This window comes from Mesoplodon densirostris, chromosome 4, assembly GCF_025265405.1.
Source record: "Mesoplodon densirostris isolate mMesDen1 chromosome 4, mMesDen1 primary haplotype, whole genome shotgun sequence".
NCBI classification, from domain to species: domain Eukaryota; kingdom Metazoa; phylum Chordata; class Mammalia; order Artiodactyla; family Ziphiidae; genus Mesoplodon; species Mesoplodon densirostris.
This window is the reverse complement of record NC_082664.1, coordinates 139,297,393-139,324,925: the sequence shown is the minus strand read 5'-3', so window position 1 is coordinate 139,324,925 and position 27,533 is coordinate 139,297,393. Positions and strand designations below refer to the sequence as shown.

At 35.4% G+C, this 27,533-nt stretch overlaps 1 protein-coding gene across 1 annotated transcript in view; it reads right to left on the bottom strand.

Annotated features, from left to right (window-relative positions):
• The window catches only part of WDR72 (WD repeat domain 72), a 196,210-nt gene that overhangs the window by 69,780 nt on the left and 98,897 nt on the right, over positions 1-27,533 (bottom strand). The window contains exons 14-17 of the mRNA XM_060095295.1: positions 16,882-17,699; positions 14,107-14,198; positions 9,980-10,059; positions 4,257-4,452 (exon numbers count right to left, since the gene is read on the bottom strand). Of these exons, the coding sequence (XP_059951278.1) occupies positions 4,257-4,452; positions 9,980-10,059; positions 14,107-14,198; positions 16,882-17,699 (1,186 nt within the window). The remainder of the gene's footprint in view (positions 1-4,256; positions 4,453-9,979; positions 10,060-14,106; positions 14,199-16,881; positions 17,700-27,533) is intronic.

The window sequence follows — 27,533 nt, the reverse complement described above, 5'->3', positions numbered from 1 at the left end:
ATTATTTATTTTTATGTGTATGAGGAAGATACATAATTAGTATGTCAACCTAAACATATACAGAGACTTATGTCAGGGGAAGCCTAGGTAGCACCATGGGAATCTCTCTTTCTCAGAGAATAGTTCTTTTCAGCTGTAGTTCGTGACTTCAATTCCATGAACATGGACATTTTTTTAAAAAACTGTAAAATTGTTTACACAGACAACTCAAATATTGGAAACAGAGCCTTAGGGTTCATGTAGATCATGTGAAAATAAAAGGAAAAAGTGAGCTAGCATTCCTAAATTACTTAGCCTAGTGTTAGAGCATATTAAGAATGTAATAACTTGTTGTTAATATTATTTTTTCCTTATGACTATTATTGTCATATTACCATAATGCTAATAAACCAAACAATCTACCCTGGCATAAAAGAAGTTTATGAGTATCTGTACAAAAAACAATCATCTATTACTTTCCCAATGATTTACAAATAAGATGCATCAAGAAATCAAGGAACCAAGAAAGAATAAAAGAAATTAGAAAAAAAATATGGGGGAATGGGGAGCTCACAGAGGAAAAATGAACAAGGACCTGATAAAATCAAACAACATAAACCATTTATCATAAGAATATTTGACAAAATGATGTATGTTGCAGTGATACTGGGGTTAAGTAAATCTCCCAATAACATTTGAAGAATAATCATATCTGGTGAATAGCACATACACCATCTTCTTAACCCTTAAATCAGGACATTTGAAATAAATAAAACAGCTTTTTACTTATTTATTTTTAAAAATTCCATGAAGTAATGCAGTATATACCACTAATAAAGGCCTAAAACTTTTCTAATAATCTTACTTAGTTCCTCTGAATAGTTTAAAAAATAGTTTTTTCCAAAAGGGGAAAAAATGGCAATGTTAATATCCAATATAATATTTCTTGGAAATTTTCCTCTTCAATGCTTATCTACTTCCTATTTAATTGCAATTGTAGTTAATATTTTCCTACAGGAAATATTTCCCAGCAAAATATATGCTCATTATTTTGTGAATATGTTATATTTATTTTATTTTTTTTTTATTTTTATTTTATTTTATTTTTTTTTTGCGGTATGCGGGCCTCTCACTGTTGTGGCCTCCCCCGTTGCGGAGCACAGGCTCCGGACACACAGGCTCCGGACGCGCAGGCTCAGCGGCCATGGCTCACGAGCCCAGCCGCTCCGCGGCATATGGGATCCTCCCAGACCGGGGCACGAACCCGTATCCCCTGCATCGGCAGGCGGACTCTCAACCACTTGCGCCACCAGGGAGGCCCTGTTATATTTATTTTAAATATAGTATTCTAAATTTCATCCACCAACATATAAAGTAGCTTTAATATTTTTGTGTTCCAATTCTTATCACAAGCTAACCCTAAATTTTCTTTTAACATTGGCAAAGGACCACTCAGTAATGATCAAAAGATAGATAATATTTATTAAGATCCAGATTTTTTAGTCATAGTGAGACTCAGTTCCATAGAGTTAATAATTCTTATATCTGAGAACTAACTGGGGACAGAACAGGGCCCAATCTGGTGAAACTTCAAATAATGGGTAAGTCATGTGATAGCAAAACTCATAAAAAGTTTCACCTTGATAGCCTACCATGAATTTCTCACCCAGAAATGAGGACTATGGGCCAATGGTTAAGTTAGACACTAAAGTTTATGCAGCTCATGCAGCTCAATATCAAATAAAAAAACAACCCAATCCAAAAATGGGCAGAAGACCTAAACAGACATTTCTCCAAAGAAGATATACAGGTTGCCAACAAACACATGAAAGAATGCTTAACAGCATTATTCATTAGAGAAATGCAAATCAAAACTACAATGAGATATCATCCCACACGAGTCAGAATGGTCATCATGTAAAAATCTAGAAACAATAAATGCTGGAAAGGGTGTGGAGAAAAGGGAACACTCTTGCACTGTTGGTGGGAATGTAAATTGATACAGCCACTATGGAGAACAGTATGGAGGTTCCTTAAAAAACTAAAAATAGAACTACCATACGACCCAGCAATCCCACTACTAGGCATATACCCTGAGAAAACCAGAATTCAAAAAGAGTCATGTACCAAAATGTTCATTGCAGCTCTATTTACAATAACCAGGACATGGAAGCAACCTAAGTGTCCATCAACAGATGAATGGATAAAGAAGATGTGGCATATATATACAATGGAATATTACTCAGCCATACAAAGAAATGAAATTGAGTTATTTGTAGTGAGGTGGATGGACCTAGAGTCTGTCATACAGAGTGAAGTAAGTCAGAAAGAGAAAAACAAATACTGTATGCTAACACATATATATGGAATCTAAAAAAAAAAAAGGTCATGAAGAACTTAGGGGCAAGATGGGAATAAAGACACAGACCTACTAGAGAATGGACTTGAGGATACAGGGAGGGGGAAGGGTAAGCTGGGACAAAGTGAGAGAGTGGCATGGACATATCTACACTACCAAACGTAAAATAGATAGCTAGTGGGAAGCAGCCACATAGCACAGGGAGATCAGCTCCGTGCTTTGTGACCACCTAGAGGGGTGATATAGGGAGGGTGGGAGGGAGGTAGACGCAAGAGGGAAGAGATATGGGGACATATGTATATGTATAACTGATTCACTTTGTTATAAAGCAGAAACTAACACAGCATTGTAAAGCAATTATACTCCAATAAAGATGTTAAAAATAAATAAATAAATAAAGTTTATGGATAAGGCACAGAAATACCACCTAATGAGAGTTAACACATGATGAACACACTGTTGTCTTTGGAGAATTGGAAGAAACCTACTAAATGACACTATAGGTGCCTCTTCAAATGAATCAAGAACACAAATATAGTCATTGAAAATTAATTTAAAAAGGAATTTTTCTACTTCTTGCTTGAAAGGTGTAATACAACTACAATTTTGTGATATGATCAAAAAGAAGTGTCTTAAAGTGGGTGAATTTGCCAGATAATTAAAGCTGATTTCTTGACAACAAGTAAACAAATGACTTGAAATTGCCATTGAGTTTTAACAAATTACTTATTGAATTTACCAGCTTTGCTGACTGTGTTGGCATTAGGAAATATTCTATCTATTTTGATCTTTGGCCTTTACTGAAAAAGCCTTTTCCTGCTGCATATACTCTCTCACTGCATAATACTCTCTAGTCAGTAATCTTATAAAAATAATAAGAAATAAATATAATGCATTTTAAAGAATGACACCTGTTTTAAGAGTTAACATTTTAAATATAGCAACATTTCTCTGAGTCCCAAATAAAAATCTCTTTCAACCTGAAGCATGTAAATTTGTAACATGTTTTCCTGACAAATATATATATTTAATCATATTATAAATCATTTGTTCATCAAAACCTTACTAATGAAGTTGAAAATCAAATTTTTGCTTAAATTTTTTTTTACCATTTTTTTTTTTTTTTTTCTTTTTTTGCGGTATGTGGGCCTCTCACTGTTGTGGCCTCTCCCGTTGCGGAGCACAGGCTCCGGATGCGCAGGCCCAGCGGCCATGGCTCACGGGCCCAGCCGCTCCGCGGCATATGGGATCCTCCCAGACCGGGGCACGAACCCGTATCCCCTGCATCGGCAGGCGGACTCCCAACCACTGCGCCACCAGGGAGGCCCTTTACCATTTTTTAAAATCATTTTTAAGTCATAACTAACAGGCTGAAAAATCAGATGACATTTTACAGCAGAAATTTAGATTCACTTGCTAGTCATAACCATAAACACTATGATTATAAAGTTACAATGATAAAATTTGTTATAGAAAGAATCAAGTGGTCCAACTGTAAAACAGTGCAATTTTAGTTTGTAGTACATTTCTTACTCCCAGAAAAGAAAAAAAAAAAATGGCACATGGCTATTACCATGGTATCAAATGAAAACAAATTTAGGACCCATTATTATCAGGGTATCCTTATAATGTATGTCCCATTAAGCTATTACTGTTAGTTCTGTTTTCATTTTTACTGACTTAACTTTAAAACATTTAAATAAATAATATAAATTTTGTTCTGTAAAGAATTTATTAATTATAATAGAATTTAGAATTAGAAACTTGACAATTATGAGGAAATTTATAGCAGAAAAGGTGATAAACAGGGCACTTGGCTTGGTTTTTGCAGAAATGATATATTGAACTCATTCTCAAAATGTTCTGAGTAGTAGAAAAAGTTCTGATGAAAAAGCATACCAATAAATTTTGCACTTACTTTGCAGAGGCAAAGTGTTTGTAACACACTGTAACTCTGGCTCCTTGGCCCATTCAATCTTTGGCAGGATCTGCGTCATCTCATAGTCACCATTCTCTGCCACCGACACTGGTTCACTGTTGACTGGTGTCTTTCTTAAGTTTTTCATGTGCTGTTGAACTTCCGCCAAAAGAACAGCTTGTATTGCTTCAGTTACCTGTAAAGTTTTTTTCTTTTTTTAAATGAATTATTTTTAGTGTTATCACAAATGTTTGGAGTCTTATATAAAACCCAAAGTCTAGAATTTTGATTTGAATAAGTCTCACATAAATTGGAATGCTCCATTCCACTAAAATTACCATCTGAAACAATTGAAATGCAGTTACTGAAAATTGGCACCCAAATCATCATACTGTTCTTTTAAAAAAACCGTAAGAGAACGTAAAAGGAAAGTTTAAAGGGAGTTCTCAGTTCTTTCTCATAAAATATTTTTATTTATATCAGAAGATAAAGAAAATTTTAGTATATCACATTGTTCTGAAAGACAGGTTTAGTTCCTCAATGTCTAGCTCTAAAACACGATTTAGCTAAAAACCCTTGATTTAAACTAGGTTTAATACAGAAAGTTAAAGACAAGACTTTAATAGTAAATCTCACTAAACTGTGTGTATGCATATATGGTTTTACATGGCTTAAAATACTGCAAAGCCTACCTTCTGATTATTGTACCTACCCAGTCAAGGACCTGTGGTTGAGGGAAGGGGAAGGGAAATATTTAGCACAGGGCATCTAATCCAGTATGTTCATTTTTAAAATGAAGAACCTGGGATGTGACATCCCAAGTTCCACACAGACATGGTGGACAGGCCTTCTAATCCCTGATTCTATGTCCTTAGTAGTATATGTCTTCCCAAGGTTCTATACCCTTACATCTCAGTAAAAAGCCAGTGACAGTACCTTAGCCCCTTCCTGGTAAGGGATGAGGTAAGGTCCAGGAGTTAGGTAGAGTTCAAGGAAAGCCAAGACCTGAACTGGTGAGAGAAAAGGAAGGGCACTGCTGATCTAGATGAACTTGGGACACCTTTCCAATATCCTCCCCTGGCTGATAGTTCAACCTTTAACATAGCCACGTCCCAATGCCTACTCTTTTCCCTTCAAAAGCCTGTCCTCTGTCAAGATGACTCATGTTCCATAATTGCCATCGTCCCCTCTGCCTTATTCCCAGTCTACCCATAGGATGCCTAGAGCTAGGGCTTTGGGACAACACCACTGAAACTGGTAATCGAGAGATGCTAATGCCCAAAACAGAGTAGGTATTCATTTAAATATTTATTTAGTCCCTTTTATGTGTCCTGGTAGCTTATGAGACCTTTAGGTTCCAGGGATACTTGAGAGTTTTTGCTGATGGCAGATGCTAGGTGAACTACAGGAGTAGAAGGAACTGGGTTCTAAACTCTATTCTAGAGTTTTAAATATAGGGAGCTTCCTGAAAGTATCAGAGGAGCTGCCTGATCACTGGTCATCCCCCTATTCTTGTCCAGTCAGATGCTTGGTTGGGTCGTGAAAAAAGGCTAATGAATGATATGATTTTACTATTGCATACCAAGTCTATTAATATTGTAGTACTGCCTGTCACAATACAGGTACATAATGCTTACATCATGTGAGGACATACTCAACACTGTTGAGTGTTGAATATATATGAAAGCTGTTGCATACCATGAACACAACATATAATTCTACACATTATGATACTGATGAGTAATGCTTATTAATATCTACCATATGCTGAGATACATTGTATATTAACTATTAGCTATGATATCTATTAACATATACTATTCTATATCACAATAAGTGAATTATGCTTATCATGTAGATATTATGATGGGACAACCTGTATTAATTATTCATGGACAATTTTACAACACTGAATTTATGTCATTTTAATTTTGCCACACATTTATTTGATAGCACTGCTTCCAAAACATGAATGGTGTGGTATACAGAGCTCTCAATCTGACATGAGAAGGTCCAAGTTCCTGATCTGACTATGACAGTTACTACAAATGTAACTTTTGACAAGTCACATACTTCTCTGGGATTTCATGTCCATACTTATAAAACAGTCTGTGATGCTGAGAGAGGCTAGGATGAGAGCTTTCAGTCACAGAAAGCTGTATGGAACTTGCTTCTGTTCATACCTATAAAAATCAGGAAGATATTAGAGGATATCCTCAGAACTGTAGTACATCCAGACTATGGTCTATCCCTCAGAATGGGCAGTTTGGCCATATGCTCCCATGGGATTATGGATGCTCTCTCACAACTATGATTTAGAAAGTCCTCTATCCACTAGATATAATATTCTATAACAACTTGGATCAATATTCTTTCTTAAAAAAATACAGGGATTTATGCAGCTTCAATTAACATTTCTAGTTATTAGATTTGTATATCATGACCATATTTTTTTACCTGTTAAAATTTGAAACTTTTTGACATATTTGTCACTACAAATACATATTGCAGGAATAATCAATATGAGTATCATTAAAAAGCAAGATGAAGCAGAAACAGCAGAATGAAACATATTAACCACAATAAACAGGATACTCAGAGCCACAAAACTTAAAAGTGAATACAGAATGGCACATACCCCATTGGAGACAAACTCAAAATATATGCTTTGTGCTCAGTGTGAAGTCAATACATAGAGAAATGGTACAACTTATATAAGCATATAATAATGTTACAGTATCTGGTATACAGTGAGCACTAAAACCAGGCTAATGGAATTGAAATAGGTATTATATACTTTAAAAATATACACTATGGAAAGTAAAATTTAATGATAGTTTCTGACTGTCAGTACTTAAGTGTCTCTAGCATATAAACAGAGTAGATAAATTTTGTAGATAGGTAGTAGGCATAGAATTTTTCCCAACAAAATATAAAATCTGTAGACATTATTTTATATAACTTTGTGATGTTAATGCTGAGCTAAAATTGAAAGCACTATGGCTATAAAGCTGTCTTCCAAATGCATATACAGTTTTCCTGAAAAGACAGATATGCAAAGCATTACACACTTAGGAAGGAATGTGCAGATTTAAAATAAGGTTTAAAAATCCATTGCTTGGGAAAAGAGAGCCACATCTGGGCCATATACTTTTTACTAGAAGTATTACTATGCCATAGCAAGCTAAAAATGTTAATGGTTTTCTACCAACACCTTGAAACAGCAAAGTATTGTAAAATAGTACAGAGTATTATAAAGACTCTTAAGGGCCCCCGTGGCCTGCTTGTGGTTTCAGTGTCCAGATTTTCTGGTATAAAAGCATTTTCCCAACACTCAGGCTCACACGAGCCTTTCATGTCTTGCATCATCTCCTGGAATAGCAATACTTCTCTCAGGAGGCCTGGATGTCATGATTTCACCCATTGGTGTCAGATTATAAAATCCAAAGAATGTTAGTGCTGCTTCAGAAACATGCAAGTTAGCAACCCCAAAACCTGCTGTTGCTTCTCCAGCATTTATTTCTATGTTGTGTATATTTCATGTGTGAGAAACAAAAAACAATCTCCAGACAAACTCATTCATCTGCAAAATTAACTCATCCTTACCCATTCCCTTAAAGGTACACCCCCTTCAATTTCTGAAGTAGGATTATGCTCTTTTTTTTACAAAATCATTCCATTACCACCTAGTGTTCCTAAAATACATTAAAAAGCAGATTCAAGTTAACATAATTTGACTAACTGCTTAAATGAACAGCTTTATAAGGAATTTAAGGATTGGTTAATGAAGCATTTATATGGATACTTGCAAGAGCCTCTGTTTTTCCTGAGGGCCCCAGGAATTCTCATTCTCACCTTACATATGAGTAAAATAAATAACCAACAAGTTAAACCTATCTTCCAGAGTCACTCATCAGGTTAGTGGCAGAAATGAGAGGAGAATTTTGAAGCTTAAACTTCATACAGAGTGAGTAATAAAAGCTCTAGTAATATTTGTCCTGCTGCCAGCATTTTACACAAGGTCCTAGAATCCATAGAACCTTAAGTTCCATTAGTCCAAACATATCCAAACCACATTAAAATTTAAGATCAACAAACAATTACAAAAGATCTTTAATTAGAGAAACTCAGGATAACTGTTTTATTGAATTCTTTTTTCCTTAAGAATTGTTTACCCTGTTGAGAAATTCTTTGGCTACTGGGGAAAAAAAATCCCACCTTTAATAGAGACTCTTTTAGGGTGACTGTAAATATGCTGGTAAAGTCAACATATACTAATATTTATTTGATTATCACAGATGCTTTTTGCATAGCTATTCAGTCATTCATTAAATATATATTGACTGGCTACTGTCACTGGTGAAAGGGGTGAGTGAGGCAGGCAAAGTCCCTGCTCTCAGCAAGCTTCTGTTTCAGTGAGAAGACAGAAGATAAGCAAGCAAAAACAGAAAATGGTATAATCTCCACTAAAAGCAAACACAACAAAGAAAATAAAACTGGATAATATGATGGTAACTGGAGCATGGGGCAGCAAGGTATGGTGACAATATTAGATGGAGTGATCAGGAGAGACTTCTCTGAGGAGTTGGCTTTTGAGCAAAGACCCAAATGATGAATGGATAAAATGAGAATTCCAGCCTGAGAGAATAGTAAGGTCCTGAGGTGGAAATGAGCTTTGTATATTCTGGAAATTACAAGCAGATCAACGTGGCTAGTGAGAATGGGGGAGAATGATGAAGAAAGAGGTTAGGCGAGGGGCAAATCATGTAGGCCATGGCTTTAATAACCATCCCAACTGTGTTTATTTGGTTTTATGGTGTCAGCCCCCATAATTTGTTCTGAGTTGACTTTCTTTGTTTTCCTGTAACCAAAAATAACCATTTGTAATTGGAGTTATTGCTATTCTTGTCTTGAAAATTTGACATTTATTAAGCCCATGAAGAATAAAGTTCCAATAAATGTTCATCTAATCAATGCACAGATATTATTGTACAATGTTCAAAGCTATCCACAAAAAAATCCTTAAAAGAAGAAGAAAAACTTAAATTGGACATTGAGGAAACCAGCTCTCTATATCAACTCACAGATGAAAAGGATAGAAAAATGATTTCTAATTATACCTACCAAATTCTCAAGCCTAGGGACTTTTTTTTTTTTTTTTTTTTTTTTTTTTTTTTTTTTTTTTTTTTTTTGCTGTACGCGGGCCTCTCACTGCTGTGGCCTCTCCCGTTGCGGAGCACAGGCTCCGGACACACAGGCTCCGCGGCCATGGCTCGCGGGCCCAGCCGCTCCGCGGCATGTGGGATCTTCCGGGATCGGGGCACGAACCCGTGTCCCCTGCATCGGCAGGCGGACTCTCAACCACTGCGCCACCAGGGAAGCCCGCCTAGGGACTTTTATATCCAATTATGAAATCAAATAATAGACATTTCTGCCACCAACTGAAACCTCAGTGGGCAATAAGTTACCTGTAACAACATAAACATCCCTTCCTCAGCCCCCTCTATTCATGACCCTTAACTTGGTGCATCCTTGCATGTTATTTTCCACTTTTCCCTCATTATTAGTCTCTGCGTTAGTCCTATTAAATGAAATACCCTGGAAGAAAATGTGTGAGGACAAGAGTACCTACTCACCTATACTCTCAGGTAAAGGGGAGTATGAATGAACCACAGCAGCAAGGAACTCTTCCAATAACTTCAAGAACATGAACCATATCATACCTGGACAGACTGGTCTTTCCAACAGGAAATTAGCTTCAAAAGTGAAATGTCAGCTTCAGGTAGATGGGATTCACTCTTACCTAGAAATATATAGAACACATTTATATCTTCAGAGTATTACACACGGATGCAGCCCAATGATCTTCAACCCTGGCTGCACATTAGAATCACCTAGGGAGCCTTTTTTTTTTTTTTCCCACAAACACCTATGCCCAGGTTCAATCTTCCAGTGATTCTGGTTTAATAGGTCCCTGGGTGAGGGTGGGGCAGGCATCTGGTGAGGGTGGGGCAGGCATTAATACTTTTTAAAAGATTCTCAGATGATTTTCATATATAGCCAGAGTCAAGAAACATTAATCAACATACATATATATATTTCTAACAATTATACTAATACACATTCACATCAAATCAAATTCATCTTTATACCTTAAACCCATTTCAGTGCCTTTTTGCCAACAAAATACAATGACCAACATTCCCCCCAAAACAGATCACTGAATTTTACGCCTTCCTCATACAAATAATTCCTGAAATTCTACCTTGCCATGAATCAGTATCTATCACACAGAAAATCCTATAAAAGACTTCGTTTGATTCTTCCTCCTGAGCTATACTACTCTGATCAATAGGTATAGCACTTATGTTTAATTTGACTCATTTTGTTATGTATTGTTTCTTTTTAAGTTTGCCCTTTTAAATGTCCTTTCTATCTATTTGCCCTAATGTTCAGTGTGAAATTTTAAGAGTGAGCTATGTCTTGGTTTATTTAAATTGATCCATAGAGTGTCCGACAGTTCCCTACACAGAAAAGCACTTAATAAGTGCCCTTTCATTAATTGAAAATGAACATATCATCATCCAAATGAAAAAATCAATGAATTAAGGCTTTCTGATGGCTAAAGTATATTATCTAGGTGCCAGATCCAGGAGCGAGATAAGGAAGAGTGATTCAGGCTTGCACTGGAGGGAAAATTGCTATAATTGTCTATTTAAATTAATGTATTAATGTATGTTTGAAATCCTGGATCAACTATTTAAATTAGTATTAGTCCAAGATGCTTTTCATTGAATTACCATTTTATATATTAATAGATATGTGTGTGTGTATATATATATCTCACATTAGTGGTGAAGGGAAATGTAATAGAAGGTATTGATATAATGTAAACTGAGAATATGAAAGAAATATATAAGAAACTTCTGCTCATTAATATCATCATTTTATCCTGATGGAACCTATGATGTGAATTTGAAATGCCCAAGAACAGTATGTAAAAGATGTGATATGATACAACACTATGAGTTTGAAGTCGTATTTTCCATTTCTTCATGAGCACAGCAGGTAACAGAGCATTTTCTTTTGATCGCTTTCCTTTCTCCCTCTCTCACTTTGTTGACCTTGTGATTCCACCATCAAAGCTAAGTATTGGTCTCAACCGTAACTACTTACTGGCATCATGGGGTACTTCACAGCACACTTTAATGTGATGTTAAAATTTTAATATGAGATGGAAGTGAGAGCCAACTTTTCTTGACAATAACAGTGAGTTAAAGAATTAATTATAACGTCAGGGGGAAAGATAAAAAGAAAACATCCCAGGCTTCCTCAGGCTTGTACTTTATAGAATTAATAGCATGAAGTGAATCCCTCTTTTCCCTTCACCTCCCATCTGGCGACTATAAAACATAAAACTATGTTTCCTTAGTACCTAATTGAATTTTAAATGCTATAAATGCCACCTCTCAACAACAGGGAGATTGTTCAGTAATAACACTAGTTGCTCAGCCTGCTTTGGTTGGGACAGTCATAGGAAAAGTTGGGGCCTCCTTGGCTCTGGTTAGCAAATCCCTAAGTCTCTGCAGAAACTACTTATACTGCATCTTAAATCCTAGTCTCTTTCCCAGTGTTATAAAAAAATGAAAATTAGAGCAAATAACCCTAAAAAGGGCTACTATCTAAGGAGAAGGCTGGCTATCCAGACTGGATAATATAGAGGAATCATGACTTGTAATCATAAATATGAGAAGTGGCCTGACATAGTGGAAAGAACAGGGGTATGGAATTAGACGGAGTTGGACTGGAATCCTAGCCCTTCAGCTTGTCGGCTGGTTGACTATGAGTGAATCATCTAACTTCTCTGAGTCCCAATTTTCTCAAGGGTAAAACAGAGATAGATCCTCCTACTGTGCACTGCTGTTTATATATTATTTGAGGTAATATATGTAAAGTCATTGGCATAATTCTTTGGACATACTAGGGGCTTAATAATTGGAAGCTATTAATAAACTCTCACTTTAAAATATCCCAAATGAATATTCTTTTCAGTAGCCCTGAGAGGGCCACTGTGCAGTGTTGTTCAGGTCATCCCAATGTATTGATCATATACTGCACAACTTTGGAAGCAAAATGCACATCAATTCTGGAATCTTATTCCCATTTTACAAATGCAGTAAATTCGGCTTTTAAAGGAGTAAAAGATACACCCAAAGTTAAGTAGTAAGTGGCAGAACTTGATCTTGAACCTTAGTGGTTTATCTCCAAAACCATTGTTCTATTTTCTATTCATCCATTAATCCAAAAGTACTTGCTTACTTCCTTGCAGGCATTGTTCTAGGAACTGGGGACACAGCAGTGAATAAAACTGTCATAAAAAACAATAACCTAGGGAGGGTGGGAGGGAGGGAGACGCAAGAGGGAAGAGATATGGGAACACATGTATATGTATAACTGATTCACTTTGTTATAAAGCAGAAACTAACACACCATTGTAAAGCAATTATACTCCAATAAAGATGTAAAAAAAAACAAAAACAAAAAAACCCCCAGCAACCTCCCTGGAGCTTACATTTGAGTAGCAGGAAGTAGGTGGCAAATGAAAAAATGCTATACAGCATGTCAGATAGTGAAAAGGATTATGATAAAACAGGGAAAGGGGTAGGGTATGCAGGGGAGAAGGGAGGGCACCTTCACTGATAAGATGGTATTGGAGGAGGAATTGAAGGATGGAGGATGGAGGTGGGGAGCAGCAGGTTGACTTATGTGGAATCTGGAGAAAGGGCATTCTAGACAGAGGGAACAGTCAGTGCAAACACCCTAAACCCTGCCTGTCATGTGTGGGTAAGAGTTAAAAAGCCCAGCAAAGCTGGAAGGAGTGAAGCAGGGGATGAGTACAAAGAGATGAGGTCAGATGGGGGTGTGTGTCTGATGATGTAAGTAGGGCAGCCAGGTTATACAGGGCCTTGTGAGCTATCCTAAGGACTGTAGCTTTTATTCAGAGTGAAACATAAGCCACTGAAAGGTTTTAAGCAGTAGCATGAGGTTCTGACTTAGTTTCAAATAGATGACTCTGGACGTTTGGTTGGGAATAGAGTGTAGGAGCCAAGAATAGGAGCAGAGGGTAGTTAGGAGGCTTCTGTATCCAGGCAAGAGGGGATGAAGGCTCACACCAGGGGGCTGGCCATGTAGGTGGAGAGAAGCAGTCAGAATCTGGGATATATTCTGGAGGTAGAACCAACATGATTACTAAAACATTGGATGTGGGGTACAAGAAAAAAGGGGAAAGTCAATATGACATTAAAGTTCTTGGCCTAACTAACTGGAAAGATTGGATTGCCATTTAATGAGATGTCAAAAATTTGGAGAAGCAGGTTTTAGAGATGAATTAGCCATTTGGCATCAAAAGAAAATCTAAACACCAAGACTGTTACTCAGAAGAATTCAAGGACCATTATATAATCTTCTGAAATAACTGTAAAACTCTCTAATATAATAATTACTTATTTGGTAATAAAGATATTGATACAGTAAATTCCCCATAAATCACATATGACCTTAATTTAATATTCAAATGTTTCCTTTGCTGAAAAGTTTCAGACTTTTAGGTATTTCAAAGATCATTTGATAAAATCTATCATATTATGTCTTATAAGATATTTACTTTAATAACAAAATTTCATGTGTATTTCAAATATAGACAGAATAAAAAACTATAACCATGTAAAATACAGACTGAATCAATAAACATGCATACTTCTTATTCTAAACTGTAGGGTGCTATCCAGTTATAGCACTTTTATTTCATAGAAGAAAAAAAATTATTAGACTATATCTGTAACTCCTTTACCATTTTGTAAATAACCGTAGAAGCTTGAAATATTTAAAATATCATTCCCAGGACTTTTCATCTTCTTATGCACAGACTCCATTGTGAAAGAACTGTTGAAATAAGATTCAAAGGGTATTATTAAAGATGTATAAAAAACATTTTGAGAAATAAATTGACGATATGACTGCATGACCACTTTAACAAATTTGGGAATTGAACACATTATTTTTAGCAATATCTTTGACATTATTCTCTTCAGTGAATCTTTTTTCCCCACTTTAACTTACCTAAAACCCTAACCCTAAATGAATTGTGAATCTTAGTTTACCAGAATTATCTTGTGATCCACTTTTACTGGAGGGGCCTTGCGACTTTAGGTCATGTGATTTGTGGCTAATGTAATAAATTTTTGAATCCTAATATGTTCATAGCTGCCAAAGAATTATCCCCAGGTACCATCAGGGCTTGATGAAGACAGGCTTTACCCTAGTCCAGTGATTCGATGAGAGGACATTCAGATACTATCCAGGGATATTCTCATAGGCAGATAGTTCTTTCCTTAAAATTCAGTTTCGTCACACACTCAGTTGTTAAGCATACAAAGATTTCTCCACCTTTACAACCACAGTGAAATGTTAGCAAAATGGCCAAATTTATTGCAAGGATTTGGAGTCACAAATCCAATACACATTATTTTGATTTCCCTAAATATAACATGCAGTTTCCATTAGCAGATCAAATGTGAAATGGCTTATTTAGGGAAGCAGTCTCTAATCCTGACACCTCCATTCAATAATTTGTTTTAATGAAGAATTTTGTAAAGATTAACTAATGTGTGGCAATGATTTTAAGGCCATTTAATGGAAAGCATGCTGAAAGCCCTTAATCTCCCCTAAAGGGCACCAGATATATCCTTCACATCCTGTATTCAGTATCTGGAACAAACTCAGAATGAAAAACTCTGGCGACAATAACTGAGTCCCTCATCTGCTCTGTGGGATCATGATTAGGCTAACAAATATAAGTTGTTTTTAAGAATTTGAAAAAATCTTGATGATCACCTATTCTATTCATCTCATTTTGTAAATGAGGAAAGCAAGGCCCAGAGGGGCTGAGTGACTAGTCCAAAGCCACATGACTAGTTTAACAACAAAACCAGGGTTCATTCTCAGGTTTTCAGGCTTGGCTGACTACAATTTTTTTAAAATCATACTTTAGGTGTTATATAATTTTCTTAGTAATAGAAAGAAAAGTGCCTAACTGAAATTAAAATACATATATATTATATATATAAATTATAAATATGAAGTAATATATAAGTGTGTATATATATATATTGTAATGAACAGAAGAAAAGAAAATAGAGGAAAATTAAGTATATGAATCATGGAAATTCACCAGTCTCTGTTTTCTCATTATTAGGGCCACCAAACAGAAAATGGAAAACCCTATAGCATAGAAGCATTGTAATGATAGGGAGCTTAACACTGAATCTACATAGTCCATACGGATTTGCTAACAGACTGTAGGTTCACTGAAGGCAGGAACTCTATTATCTAGTACCTGACACAGATATTTGTTGAACTGAGCTCTTACCAAAGAATAGAAATGTCAAGGACTATTTACCACCATGTACTGAGCAGTTCAAATGGCACATCTTCTATAAAGGCTTTCTGATGGTTTTATCTCACACTAATTATTCTCTTTACTCTGACCGCCTATAATACTTACCTATACTACAAATATTTCTCCTTGTTCCTTCAGTGTTTTCTACTTATTTAATGTGAATTATCTTCATCATTTCAATTAGTTCCTACCCAAATGAGAAATTTATTTATATTTCCTCTATGAGCTAGTGCTAAAGACATATTCAGTAAGCACTTGATGAATTGAATCCAATCTTCTAACATCAGACTACGAAAAGTATATTGAAATTTAGCAGTGGGAGAAGGTAAACACAGAGTCAAGGTTAGCAATCAGACTCTGGAGTTAGACTGATGCCCAGCCTTGAATCAGCTTGTAAGGCTCTGAATTAATATTGGGGTTGATACTTTCTCTCCATAAGCCTCAATATCCTCATCTATACAATAAGCAAAATAATCGTACCTAAACCCCAGCCTTGCTGTGCACATGAAGTGAAATCATGTATGTAAAGGGCTTACATGGTGACTAGTAGATATTAAACACTCAAAAAACAATGCCTATTATTACTAAACTGTACTTTCTATAAATGAACTAATGATAACCTCTTCTATTTTAATATGCTGAAGTATGAATTAAACAGTGGGATTTGAGGTACGAAATTTTCAAATTTTTCCTTTCCTAATGATATATGAAGTTTATCATCATAGGCAATTATTTAAATGTTTTTTGTTCATACTTAGTTCACAACAAGTATAATGGATTTCAAGGTGTGTGTGAATCTATCTACCTATCTATCTATCTATTGAATCATTCAGCATCCAGTACTGTGAATTTCCTGGCACATATTATAAGAGCAATGGATATTTGTTGGACGAATAAATTTTAAAACATATAGATTTATTGCCCAAAGTAGTATCCAATCTCAAAGAATTAAAAGGAAGATTTTCTTAAAATTGTTTTGCGCTAAAGGAGATGTTGCATATTTACTCTTCATCTAAAGGAAGGAAGGAAGGTAGGAAGGAAGGAAGGAAGGAAGGAAAGGAGGGAGGGAGGGGGGAGGAGGGAGGCTAGTGAGCTAAATATAACAAATAATGATAATTTTTTTAATATCGTAAATAAGAATAGTTAAAATCTCTAAGCATGTCTTACCTGTCAATTCCACATGCCAGTTCTAAAGGCATGTTAACTAACTTATTAACTAAAAATAGTTTGCTCAATAAGTAAACTATAGTGTTTGGCTCTTGCAAAGAATCAGAATTATTTTCCGGTCTTCTTGGCATCCCAGCCTGATTTGGAAGAATGGAAATGTATTTATTTGACAAGTCCAAAACTTTTCTGGAAAATAAATTTACTTTTGAATAGTCTTTTTTCATTTCAGCATTGCATAAATCCCAACCTGGCAGCATCAATGAGAAGTGATCTTCATTTGAAGCAAGTCCTAAAGAAATGGGACCCTGAAGCTTTAAAATATTGAGATGTTTAATGCAAAGATTGTCTAATTCTTTATCCACTCCCCATGGCAAAAGGCAAGATAGGAGCAATTTAGCTGTGTCTATTGTGAGGTTGGCATTGACTTTTCTAGATTGCTTAGGGTGCATCTTTTTGGAGCTCTTTATTTTCTTCTGCCTTTTAATGCCATCATTTTCTTCTGATAACTTCATGGTATTTTCTCCTTGGGCTGGGCTTTCACTAACAGGCTTGGCTTGTGCCTCCACTGAGAGAGGACCACAGGCAGTTTTATTCCTTTTCAGTGTCAGTGTTTTCTTCTCTACTGTGCTTTTGGCTCTTCTCAGGATCTCATTGCCATAGAATGAATTGGAAGTGTCAACGTCACAGATTGGAGTTGGCAGCAAAAGTTCAACAAGGTTTTCCAGATCAAATAGAAGGATATGAAAACCAATGTTACTCCATTTTGTCTTCACAGGCAAGACATTAAAAGGTCCTGAGAAAGACTTGGCATCAGCGACCTAAGGGAGATTTTAAAAATTTATGTGTCAAAGTTCTTAGTTTTAAGTGATTTTATTAAAGGTTCCATGATATTAAAATGGCATAAAAAGAAATTAAGTAGCAGTACAACCCAAGGCATTTTAATTTTTTGCCTTAGCTATAAAAATTCCCCTCTAAATTCAACATTCTATATTCTAATTTTTTTGAAAAACTTTTACTTTCTAAAACTTTCATTTTTTCCTCTAAAACATATGAATTAGGCCTATAGAGTAAGATGGCATCAGATTAACTTCCTTCCAGATACACTTGCATATCTTCTTATCAATATAGCCATGAAAACATACAATAGGGGAAAAGTGGGTATGAAAATTGAGAACAGTTAGAACACCTGCAATAATTTAAGAAGTCTTTTAACAAAAATGGTCTCTCCATATTTGTTTAAAATTTTTAATAATTGGAAGTAATCTAAATGTGAACCAGTATCAAATTGCTTTTTTTTATTTTAAAGGCTTGCCTTGTGGACTTGCATTTGTTCTTTCTGTGTCTAAGATGATTTTGCCCTAGATACTGGCATGGTGGGCTCCCACAATTCAGTTATGTTCCTGCTCATTTAGGGTGCCTTACTTGAGTACCATATACTCTCATGGCAACCTATTACTCTCTATCCTCTTCCTTGCTTTTTTTTCTTCATAGTACTAATTATTACCTTATATTATATGAAATATTTATTTGTTTACTATATATTTTCCCCAGTATCATTCAAACTCCACCCCTGGTGTTTTGTGCATCGCTTTGTTCCCAATGCCTATAAAATAATGCTACCATACAGTATTATTATTACTATACAGTATTATAAATATTTGTTGAATGAACAATTAGTATATATATATACAATGGAATATCATCCAAATATCTTTAAATGATGGTGTACAACTATATTTTGGGGGGGAATTGTGTTCTATTAGGCAGGAAAAAATCCTTTTTGTAAAACTATGTGTGTGGGACTTCCCTGGTGGCACAGTGGTTAAGAATCCACCTGCCAATGCAGGGGACATGGGATCGGGCCCTGGTCCGGGAAGATCCCCCATGCCACGGGGCAACTAAGCCCGTGCACCACAACTACTGAGGCTGCGCTCTAGAGCCTGTGAGCCACAACTACTGATCCCACGTGCCACGACTGCTGAAGCCCGTGCGCCTAGAGCCCGTGTTCCGCAATAAGAGAAGCCACCGCAATGAGAAGCCTGCGCACTGCAACAAAGAGTAGACCCTGTTCGCCGCAATTAGAGAAAGCCCGCACACAGCAACGAAGACCCAACGCAGCCAAAAAATAAATTAAAAAAAAAAAACTATGTACATATGGATATGTAGATATTTTTAAAGGTTGATATAATACATACATATGTACATATATAAATATATGTATATAATAATATATAACATATAATATATTATGTATTATATATGTTCACTATAATAGTAATATAAATATATATGTACATTTAGCCACAAGGGACAGATACCAGAATATTGACAATAGTTAATTGGGAAGAGGGGATTAAAATGATGTTATTTATACTTTAGGGGGTTTTGTTTTGTTTTTTTGATTTAGTTTTTTGAAAATTTTCAGTAATGATATATTTTAAAATATTAAAAAATTTTTAAAGCCATTAAAAAATTTTAAAGTAAAAAAGCAAAATGGGTGCAACCTTAAAAAACACATTTTTTTTCACCAATAAGATAAGGGATTGCAAGGCAGAAATAGAGACACAGATGTAGAGAACAAATGTATGGACACCTAGGGGGGCAAGTGGTGGGGGGGATGAATTGAGAGACTGGGATTGACATGTATACACTGATGTGTATAAAATAGCTAACTAATAAAGACCTGCTGCATAAAAAAATTTTTTTTAAAGATAAGGGATAGTACAATTATTTTATTTTTTAAAAACATCTTTATTAGAGTATAATTGCTTTACAATGGTGTGTTAGTTTCTGCTTTATAACAAAGTGAATCAGCTATACTTGCAAATCAAAAAAAGTACTATATAGATTGAAAAATGGGCAAATAGCATCAATAGCAATTCGCAAATAATAACATTCAAAGTAAAATATAAAACATGTTTACCACCAGTGGTCCTCAAAAAGTGAAATTAAGATAAAAATACCATTCACTACCTATTAATTTCACAAAGGGAGTTTCTTACATTATTTTATTTTGTAATGTTTAATACACACAAATAATATATAAACCATACATTTAGTCTTTTTAGGATCATCATGTTGTATACTAAGAAACATGGACAAAACTATAGAGCATCATTATTCATAACTGACCCAAACTAGAAACAACCTACATGTCCATCAACAGTGCAATGGATAGAGACACTGTGATGTATTCATACCATGGAAAAATATACAATGAAAATGAAAGAGCTATAGACATTTAACAACATGTATAAAATGTATGAATCCACCCATGTAATGTTGACCAAAGATGCCAGACACAAAATAATTGACTGTTAAATAAAAAACAAAAACAAACAAACAAACAAACAAAAAACAGGAGCAAAGAAACCAGTAGGGTTTAAGGAAGCATTCATAGATAATAAATCTATAAGGATAGTGATTACATTTGGAGGGCAGGGAGGACATAATTTCTGGGGTGCTGAATATTTTATTACTTTATGTAGTGATCATGCAGGTGTGTGCTTTGTGGCAATTTATTGAGCTGTACACTTTTGTCCTGTGTTCTCTTTATTTTTTCTATATGTGTTATACATTTCATTCTAAACAAATAATGTCACTTAAATGTTAAATATCAACAATGTGTCCCCATCTTGGTTAAAAAAATAGAACCTGCTCTGGGCTTCCCTGGTGGCGCAGTGGTTGAGAGTCCTCCTGCCGATGCAGGGGACACGGGTTCGTGCCCCGGTCCGGAAAGATCCCGCATGCCGCGGAGCGGCTGGGCCCATGAGCCATAGCCGCTGAGCCTGCGCGTCCGGAGCCTGTGCTCCGCAACAGGAGAAGCCACAACAGTGAGAGGCCCACGTACCGCAAAAAAAAAAAAAAAAAAAAAAAAAAAAGAACCTGCTTTGATTCGATACCCCTGCCTACTGTCAGAGGTTAAATACTATCTTGAATTCCATGTTCATGATTTCTTTGCTTTCATTTAATGTCCTAATCTTAAATATCTAGTCCTAATTAATCTATTTGATTTTGCATGTTCTCAATTTTCATAAAAATATGATTATGCTGTTTATAATTTTCCATGATTTGCTTTATTTATGCTGAATTTTGTGATTGTGAGATTCATATTTGTTGACAATTACAGCTGTAGTTCTTTCATTTTTACCACTATAAAGTATTATACTATATGATAACTACAGTTTATTCATTTAAATGGATTTTTAAATTATCTTCAAGATTTAGTATTACAAAAAGAAAAAAAGGCACAGTGTGAATATTCTTCTGGTGAAGACTTTCTTCTGGTGCACATCTGCAAAACTTTCTAGAGTGACATTGATAATTCATAGGATACGCACAACTTCAACTCTGTTAGATTTTCCCAAATAATTGTATGAATTTATAAGTCTCAGTAGCACTGTATAAAGAGTTTCCATGCTCCACGTCCTTATTAATACGGGATCTCATTTTTGTCAATATGGGGATATAAGATGGTATCCCTTGTAGTTTTAATTTTCATTTTTTAAATTATTACCATTATCATTGCAATATTTCATTATCTTTTCACATTTGTTCTATAAAGTGTCTACCTATGGCTTCTATAAACTTTCTTTTGTCTTTTCCTTATTGATTTTTAGAGTTATACATTCATTCTAGAGGTAATCTTTTGTTGGTTATGTGGTCCAAATACTTCTATTTGTGGCCTGTCGTTTCTTTATTTTTAAAAGTGTTTTATGATGAACACTGAATTCCTATTTTAATGCTATCAAACTTATGAAATATTTACTTTAAAAATTATAGGTATCCAGAGGACATAAAATTATTTACCTATTTTTTTTCCAAAATTTAAAGTTCCACACAACTTTTTAATTCTTTCATACTTTTCTCTTTCATATTTGTGTTTGGTTCACAACTGCGAATAATTTTCATGTTTTTTAAAATTTTGACATTCAATTATTCCAACGTTATTTGTGAATTTGTCCTTTTCTCACTAATCTCTGTTCCCTGGGACATTAATCAATTTATCTATGACTGCACAATACTCCATTGTATAACAGCTTCATGAAAAGACTTTAAGAGGTGGTTGGGTAGTTTCTCCTGTTGTTTTACTCTTTTATATAAATTTGAGGATGTTTATCAAATTCCAGATTATATCTCCCACTTATTTAGACAGTGCTTAATTTCTTTTGATAGTTTTATAATTGTTCAAAATGCTGTTTATATTATTTGCCTATAATTTTTAAAATTTCTGTAACACCTATAACTATGGGTCCTTTTTCATTTCTGATTTTTTTTTTTGTTGCTTTTGTTTCTTTCTTGCCAGAAGTTTGTCAGTTTTTATTTTCTTTTCAAAGAATCAACTTTGACTTTGTTCATCCTCTCAACGGAATCATGTTTTGCTTAGGAGATAGTTTCACTGAGTATACTGTTTTAACTTATTCTCTCATAACAATTTTAAGGCATTATTCTGCAGTCTTCTGGTTTCATTTGATGTGGTTGACATGTCACACAGAGAGCTGATAGTCTGTCACTCCATCTGGCCTTTCTCTCTGCTGCTTTTTAGATCTTGTCTTTAATATTCTGCATAAAATCACAGAATCACTGTGATTCTTCTAGGTGTGTATGTTTTCCCCCAATCTTTCTTACATTGTATCTGAGTATTCCTATCCTTCGTTAATTTTGTGAAGTTCTCAGACTTGTCTTTTTGAATATCTTCTCTATCTATCCTATTATCCCCTTATGGAACTATGATTAGCTATTTGTCACTCTATCTCCTTTCATGTTTTTCATCTCTTTGTCTCTCTGTGTCACATGCTGTGCAATCACTTCAGAATTTCTTCTAATTTGCCAGTCTTCTTCCCCCCGTCTCTATTGTGTCATTTAACTTACCATGGATTTTCTAATTTCAACCTTTACATTTTTCATTTCTAGAAGTTTTATTTGACAAATTGGTCATTTTTTAGTCAGTTATTTCTTACTTACATTTTTCAAGCCTTCTGTTATTTTTTTAAGCATACTTATTTTGCATTCTGTATCTATAGTTCCAATTTTTGAAATCCTTGTGAATATGACTCTTTTTTATTTTGCTGATACTTTCCTGTTTCCTTATATGTTTTGTAAGTGTGTGTGTGTATGTGTGAAACATTATCGGTGAGAATCCTTTGAGACATGGGTTAAAGATGCATTCTTCAAGAGAGCTTTTGTGTTTTTGACTGCCAGGTACTCAGGGGTACCACCAGCAGGTCCCTATTTAAATAAAAATTTTACCTTAAGAGTTTTTCATTCCTTGCAAGTAATGTGAATCCTAACCCTCAACCCATGTGAAGTTAGGTTATGGTTATCAATTTTCAGGCAAACCTACTTTCCCCCATCTATCTTGGGCTAAAACCAACAGAAAAATCTTTATTATCTCCATTTGTGGAATACATCCCTCACCTTGGTTCACTTTTTCACTGCATATACAGCTCTTAGAGAATAATGGATTTGCGCAGTTGTCTCCAACCTAACTTCCCATCAATACACTGGGCCTGGACATTCCCTCGAATTACCTCTAATTACCTGTGTCGCAGTTAAAACCAAAGCTGAGAGAACCCAGAGATTAGCAAATGGTCTTTCAGCTTTCTCTCTCTTGTCTGGATTTGTGTTCTCATTTTGTTTTTTTTTGTTTTTTTTTTTTTTTTTGCTGTACACGGGCCTCTCACTGCTGTGGCCTCTCCCGTTGCGGAGCACAGGCTCCGGACACACAGGCTCCGCGGCCATGGCTCGCGGGCCCAGCCGCTCCGCGGCATGTGGGATCCTCCGGGATCGGGGCACGAACCCGTGTCCCCTGCATCGGCAGGCGGACTCTCAACCACTGCGCCACCAGGGAGGCCCGATAAGGGAATTTTTTTTTTTTTTTTTCTTTTTGCGGTATGTGGGCCTCTCACTGCTGTGGCCTCTCCCGTTGCGGAGCACAGGCTCCGGATGCGCAGGCCCAGCGGCCATGGCTCATGGGCCCAGCCGCTCCGCGGCATATGGGATCCTCCCAGACCGGGGCACGAACCCGCATCCCCTGCATCGGCAGGCGGACTCTTAACCACTTGCGCCACCAGGGAGGCCCTCATTTTGTTTTTTACCTCTAAGAGTTGCCTTAAATTTCATTTAAACTAACATATGTATTATTTTTAAGGAAGAATTTAAAAATACTTTACTCACTATTTTTAGAGAATTAATCAGTGCTGTTGTTCAGACTATTAGCCTACAAAGAGACAGAAATTGGGTTTGTAAAGAACACTAAAAATTAAAATACTCAGTTTTGATAATGGAGCAAGAAAATAGGCACTCTCACACACTGCGTGATGGGTGTAAGCTGGTATCTCTTTCATGAAAGGCAATTAGCAAAATGTATCAATAACCTTAAACTATTATATACCCTTGGATGCAGAAATTCTTTTAAAAGTAATTTATCCTGGGGTAAAATTACAAAGATGCACAAAATTATATGAAAAAGAATGTTCATTGTAGAATTTTCTATATAAATAAGCTGAAAGTAAATGTTCCATAATAGAGATTTGGCTAAAATATTATGGTATATGCACACATTAAAATATTAAGTCAATATTAAAAAGAGTCCTTTATAAAATACATAATGTCACAGCAAGAACTTCACATATATTGTCAATAGAAAATATCTAGATTTGAAAAGTACAGTTTGATTTTTTACAAAATTGCAGAGATTTCTTATGACTCCTTCTGATTATATCTATTTTTAAAACTCCTACAAAAATTTATATTTTACCATACTAAACAAAAGCTGTTTTAAAAAAGTAATACAAATTGACAGAGAAAATATTAATAATAGATATGGCTATCTAAATGTTTTTAACAGGTACCTCTAAAAAAAAAGTGCATTAATCAGATTAAACTTAAAAGTGTAAGAAAAACAATTACAGCATAAATGATCAAAGGCTAATATTTTAGATATTTAAAGAACTCACAAAAATTAATTAGCCACATACTCAGGAGAAAAAATGAGAAAAGGAGATTAAAAAATCTCACAGAAGGGAATAGTTTTTAAACCATTTGTCCCAATAAAAAGGAAACAAGTATAAAATTTTATATACTATACCAGTTTTGATCCCTTAAATTAGCTAAAATTTTCACAAATTTGTAACAAACAAAAAGTAGACTATCCCAAACTGTTGAGTGCTCATTTCAAGGTGAACTCTGATAAGATCTAGATGTCCTTAACGTTTTTCAAAAATATTGTGATAATATGTATCAAGAGTCTTAAAAATATTGAGTGTCATCTTCCCTAATTGAGATGCTACTTCATGTTCTTGAAGGTTACCATTCCCAGTCCATCCTTTGGGTTTATGCCTGGTTTTCTTTCATTCAGCTGTCATTCAAGAGGTCCTTGCTGAGTATCTACTAAGTAGAATATGGTGTGAGAAGCTCTCTACCCAATACAGAACAAGACCCAGCATCTGCATGGATGCAGCTCACATTCTTTACACTCAGAGGGGAGAGACAGATATGCCAAGCAATAACCACATAGCTTAGATGAGGGCAGTATAAGGAAAAATATAGGAAACTAGAAAGATCTGAAGAAGGCATCTCAGCCTGAAAGATACAAGTAGGAGTCTAAGCAGAAGTGACACCAAACTGAGATCTGAAAGATAAAGGAGAAATGAACTGAAGAAAAGTGAGAGGCCAAGTATTCCAGGCAAAGGGAAGAGAATGGGAAGCCCCCTAGAGTGATGGCTGGAAGAGGAGTGAGAAGGTATATAGGGATCATGCACTGTGACAATCTTAGTTTGTCTACAGAGTAGAATACAGGAATGTATTACAGAATGAGACAGACAGGACAGGAGCCAGATTACACTGAAGCCCTGCAAACTGTTGAGTTTCAAATTTACTCAAAGAGCAGTTATGACCCTTGAAGGGTATTAAGCAAGGAAGTCACCTATTCACAAATTATAGCCATGGTTTCTTTTGAATTAGGGGTTAATGAAGCAGGCTGAAGACAGGGTTTCGCCCTCCCGTGCACTTCCACTTCCCTAAGCAATAATATTCTCTGGACACAACAGCTAGACCTCCTCAATTACTGGGCCACTCAAAAATCACAGCAATGATTCTAGCAATATACACATTCCCTGGTCTGGTCTCATCTTCTTATTTTGAGATCCACACCACCACAATAGGCCCATTGTACTGCCGTAAACAAAAATCCTAAATTTCTGTCCCTAAATGTGATCACCTTAAGCCTCAGGAGCAACTGGATGTTTTACAATATTTTCAAATCATAAATGTTATTCCAAACTTATTTAACATACAACAAAGTTGGCTTCCATTTGGAAATAAGCCCATTGGACAATATGTATAAACCATTGTTATATTTGAATGTACTAAAATGATTAAATGTTATAATGCTAGCCAGTCATCATTGTTGGAGCATTTTAAAATCTTTTAAGAAATAGTGTATTTTTAAAGTCACGTCACCAAAGGATTTGAAAAACAATATTTACCATTGTTTTAGACATAAGTAACATAGAAAGAAGATAAATACCTATAATAGTAATTCCTGGGTTTTAACATATCATGAATTGGGCAATACATAACTTCTAGTAATGTGTAGCAAAGGTTACAGTAATTCTTAAACTTATTTTTATTTATATGTTACCTATATACAATATATTACTCAGACAAGAATTCTATTAACAGTAACCTATTAAATCATAACTGAATGATATTGTGTAAAAATATAAATGTAATTATATTACTTTTAGAATGATAAAGTATATGTAAACCATCATTATAACAGGAGTGTTTTAGAAACATTCACCAATCTGTTTACAGTAAAAAGAAGTCTAGAATAAATAATTAAATACAAGAGTATTTCATTCAATCTATGTCACCGCAAAAATGTGAGGGCTAAATATAAATTTAAAGTTATTAGTTTACATGTTGCTTATAGAATGCTCTCTGATTGCTTGGCAGATACTTCCCCAAAATGTACTGTCCAGGCTTTGCATGCATCAGAAGGTGCTGTTTTTTTCCCCAACTTCACATCACGTTTAGTCTTACTCTCTGACATTCAGGTTGAGGCAAGAGTGGAGGTATGGTTTACAATCAGGACAGCAAGAGGGTGGCACTAAAGAACAATGGTCCATTCCAACCTCTGAACTTTGTGAGGCTGGGAAGTAAAATGGTACTGATATATCTACATGTGAATGCTCTAAACAGCAGGTGGGGAGTAGAAAGAGGCACACAGAGCTGAGCTCTTTGTCTGAAGTACACAGCTTTGGGGAAAAACTACTGAGTCAGAAAGTCTACAAGTAGAATCCCAGATGGCCAGCAGGCAGAAATTATTCTTCTACTATCAGCAAGAACCCAGAATAAATGACAAGTAAAACTAAAGTTAACAACACAAAATTCAAACTCTCAACAACCCAGTATACATGTAAAAAAGAAAACCAAAAAAGACCCAAATGCTCGGAGGAAAACAATGTAAAAGGTGTGAAGGTATAAGTCTAACATCTTTATTAAAAAAATGTCTATTCACTTATTTTTTTCTTTATCTTACTGTGTTCAGCTGTGCCTCTTCCTTTCCTGTCTGATTCAGAAAGACAAATTGGTTAAAAAAGACTGTTTTTACCTTCTGTCTTTGAAGGTGGAGATACACTGTCTAA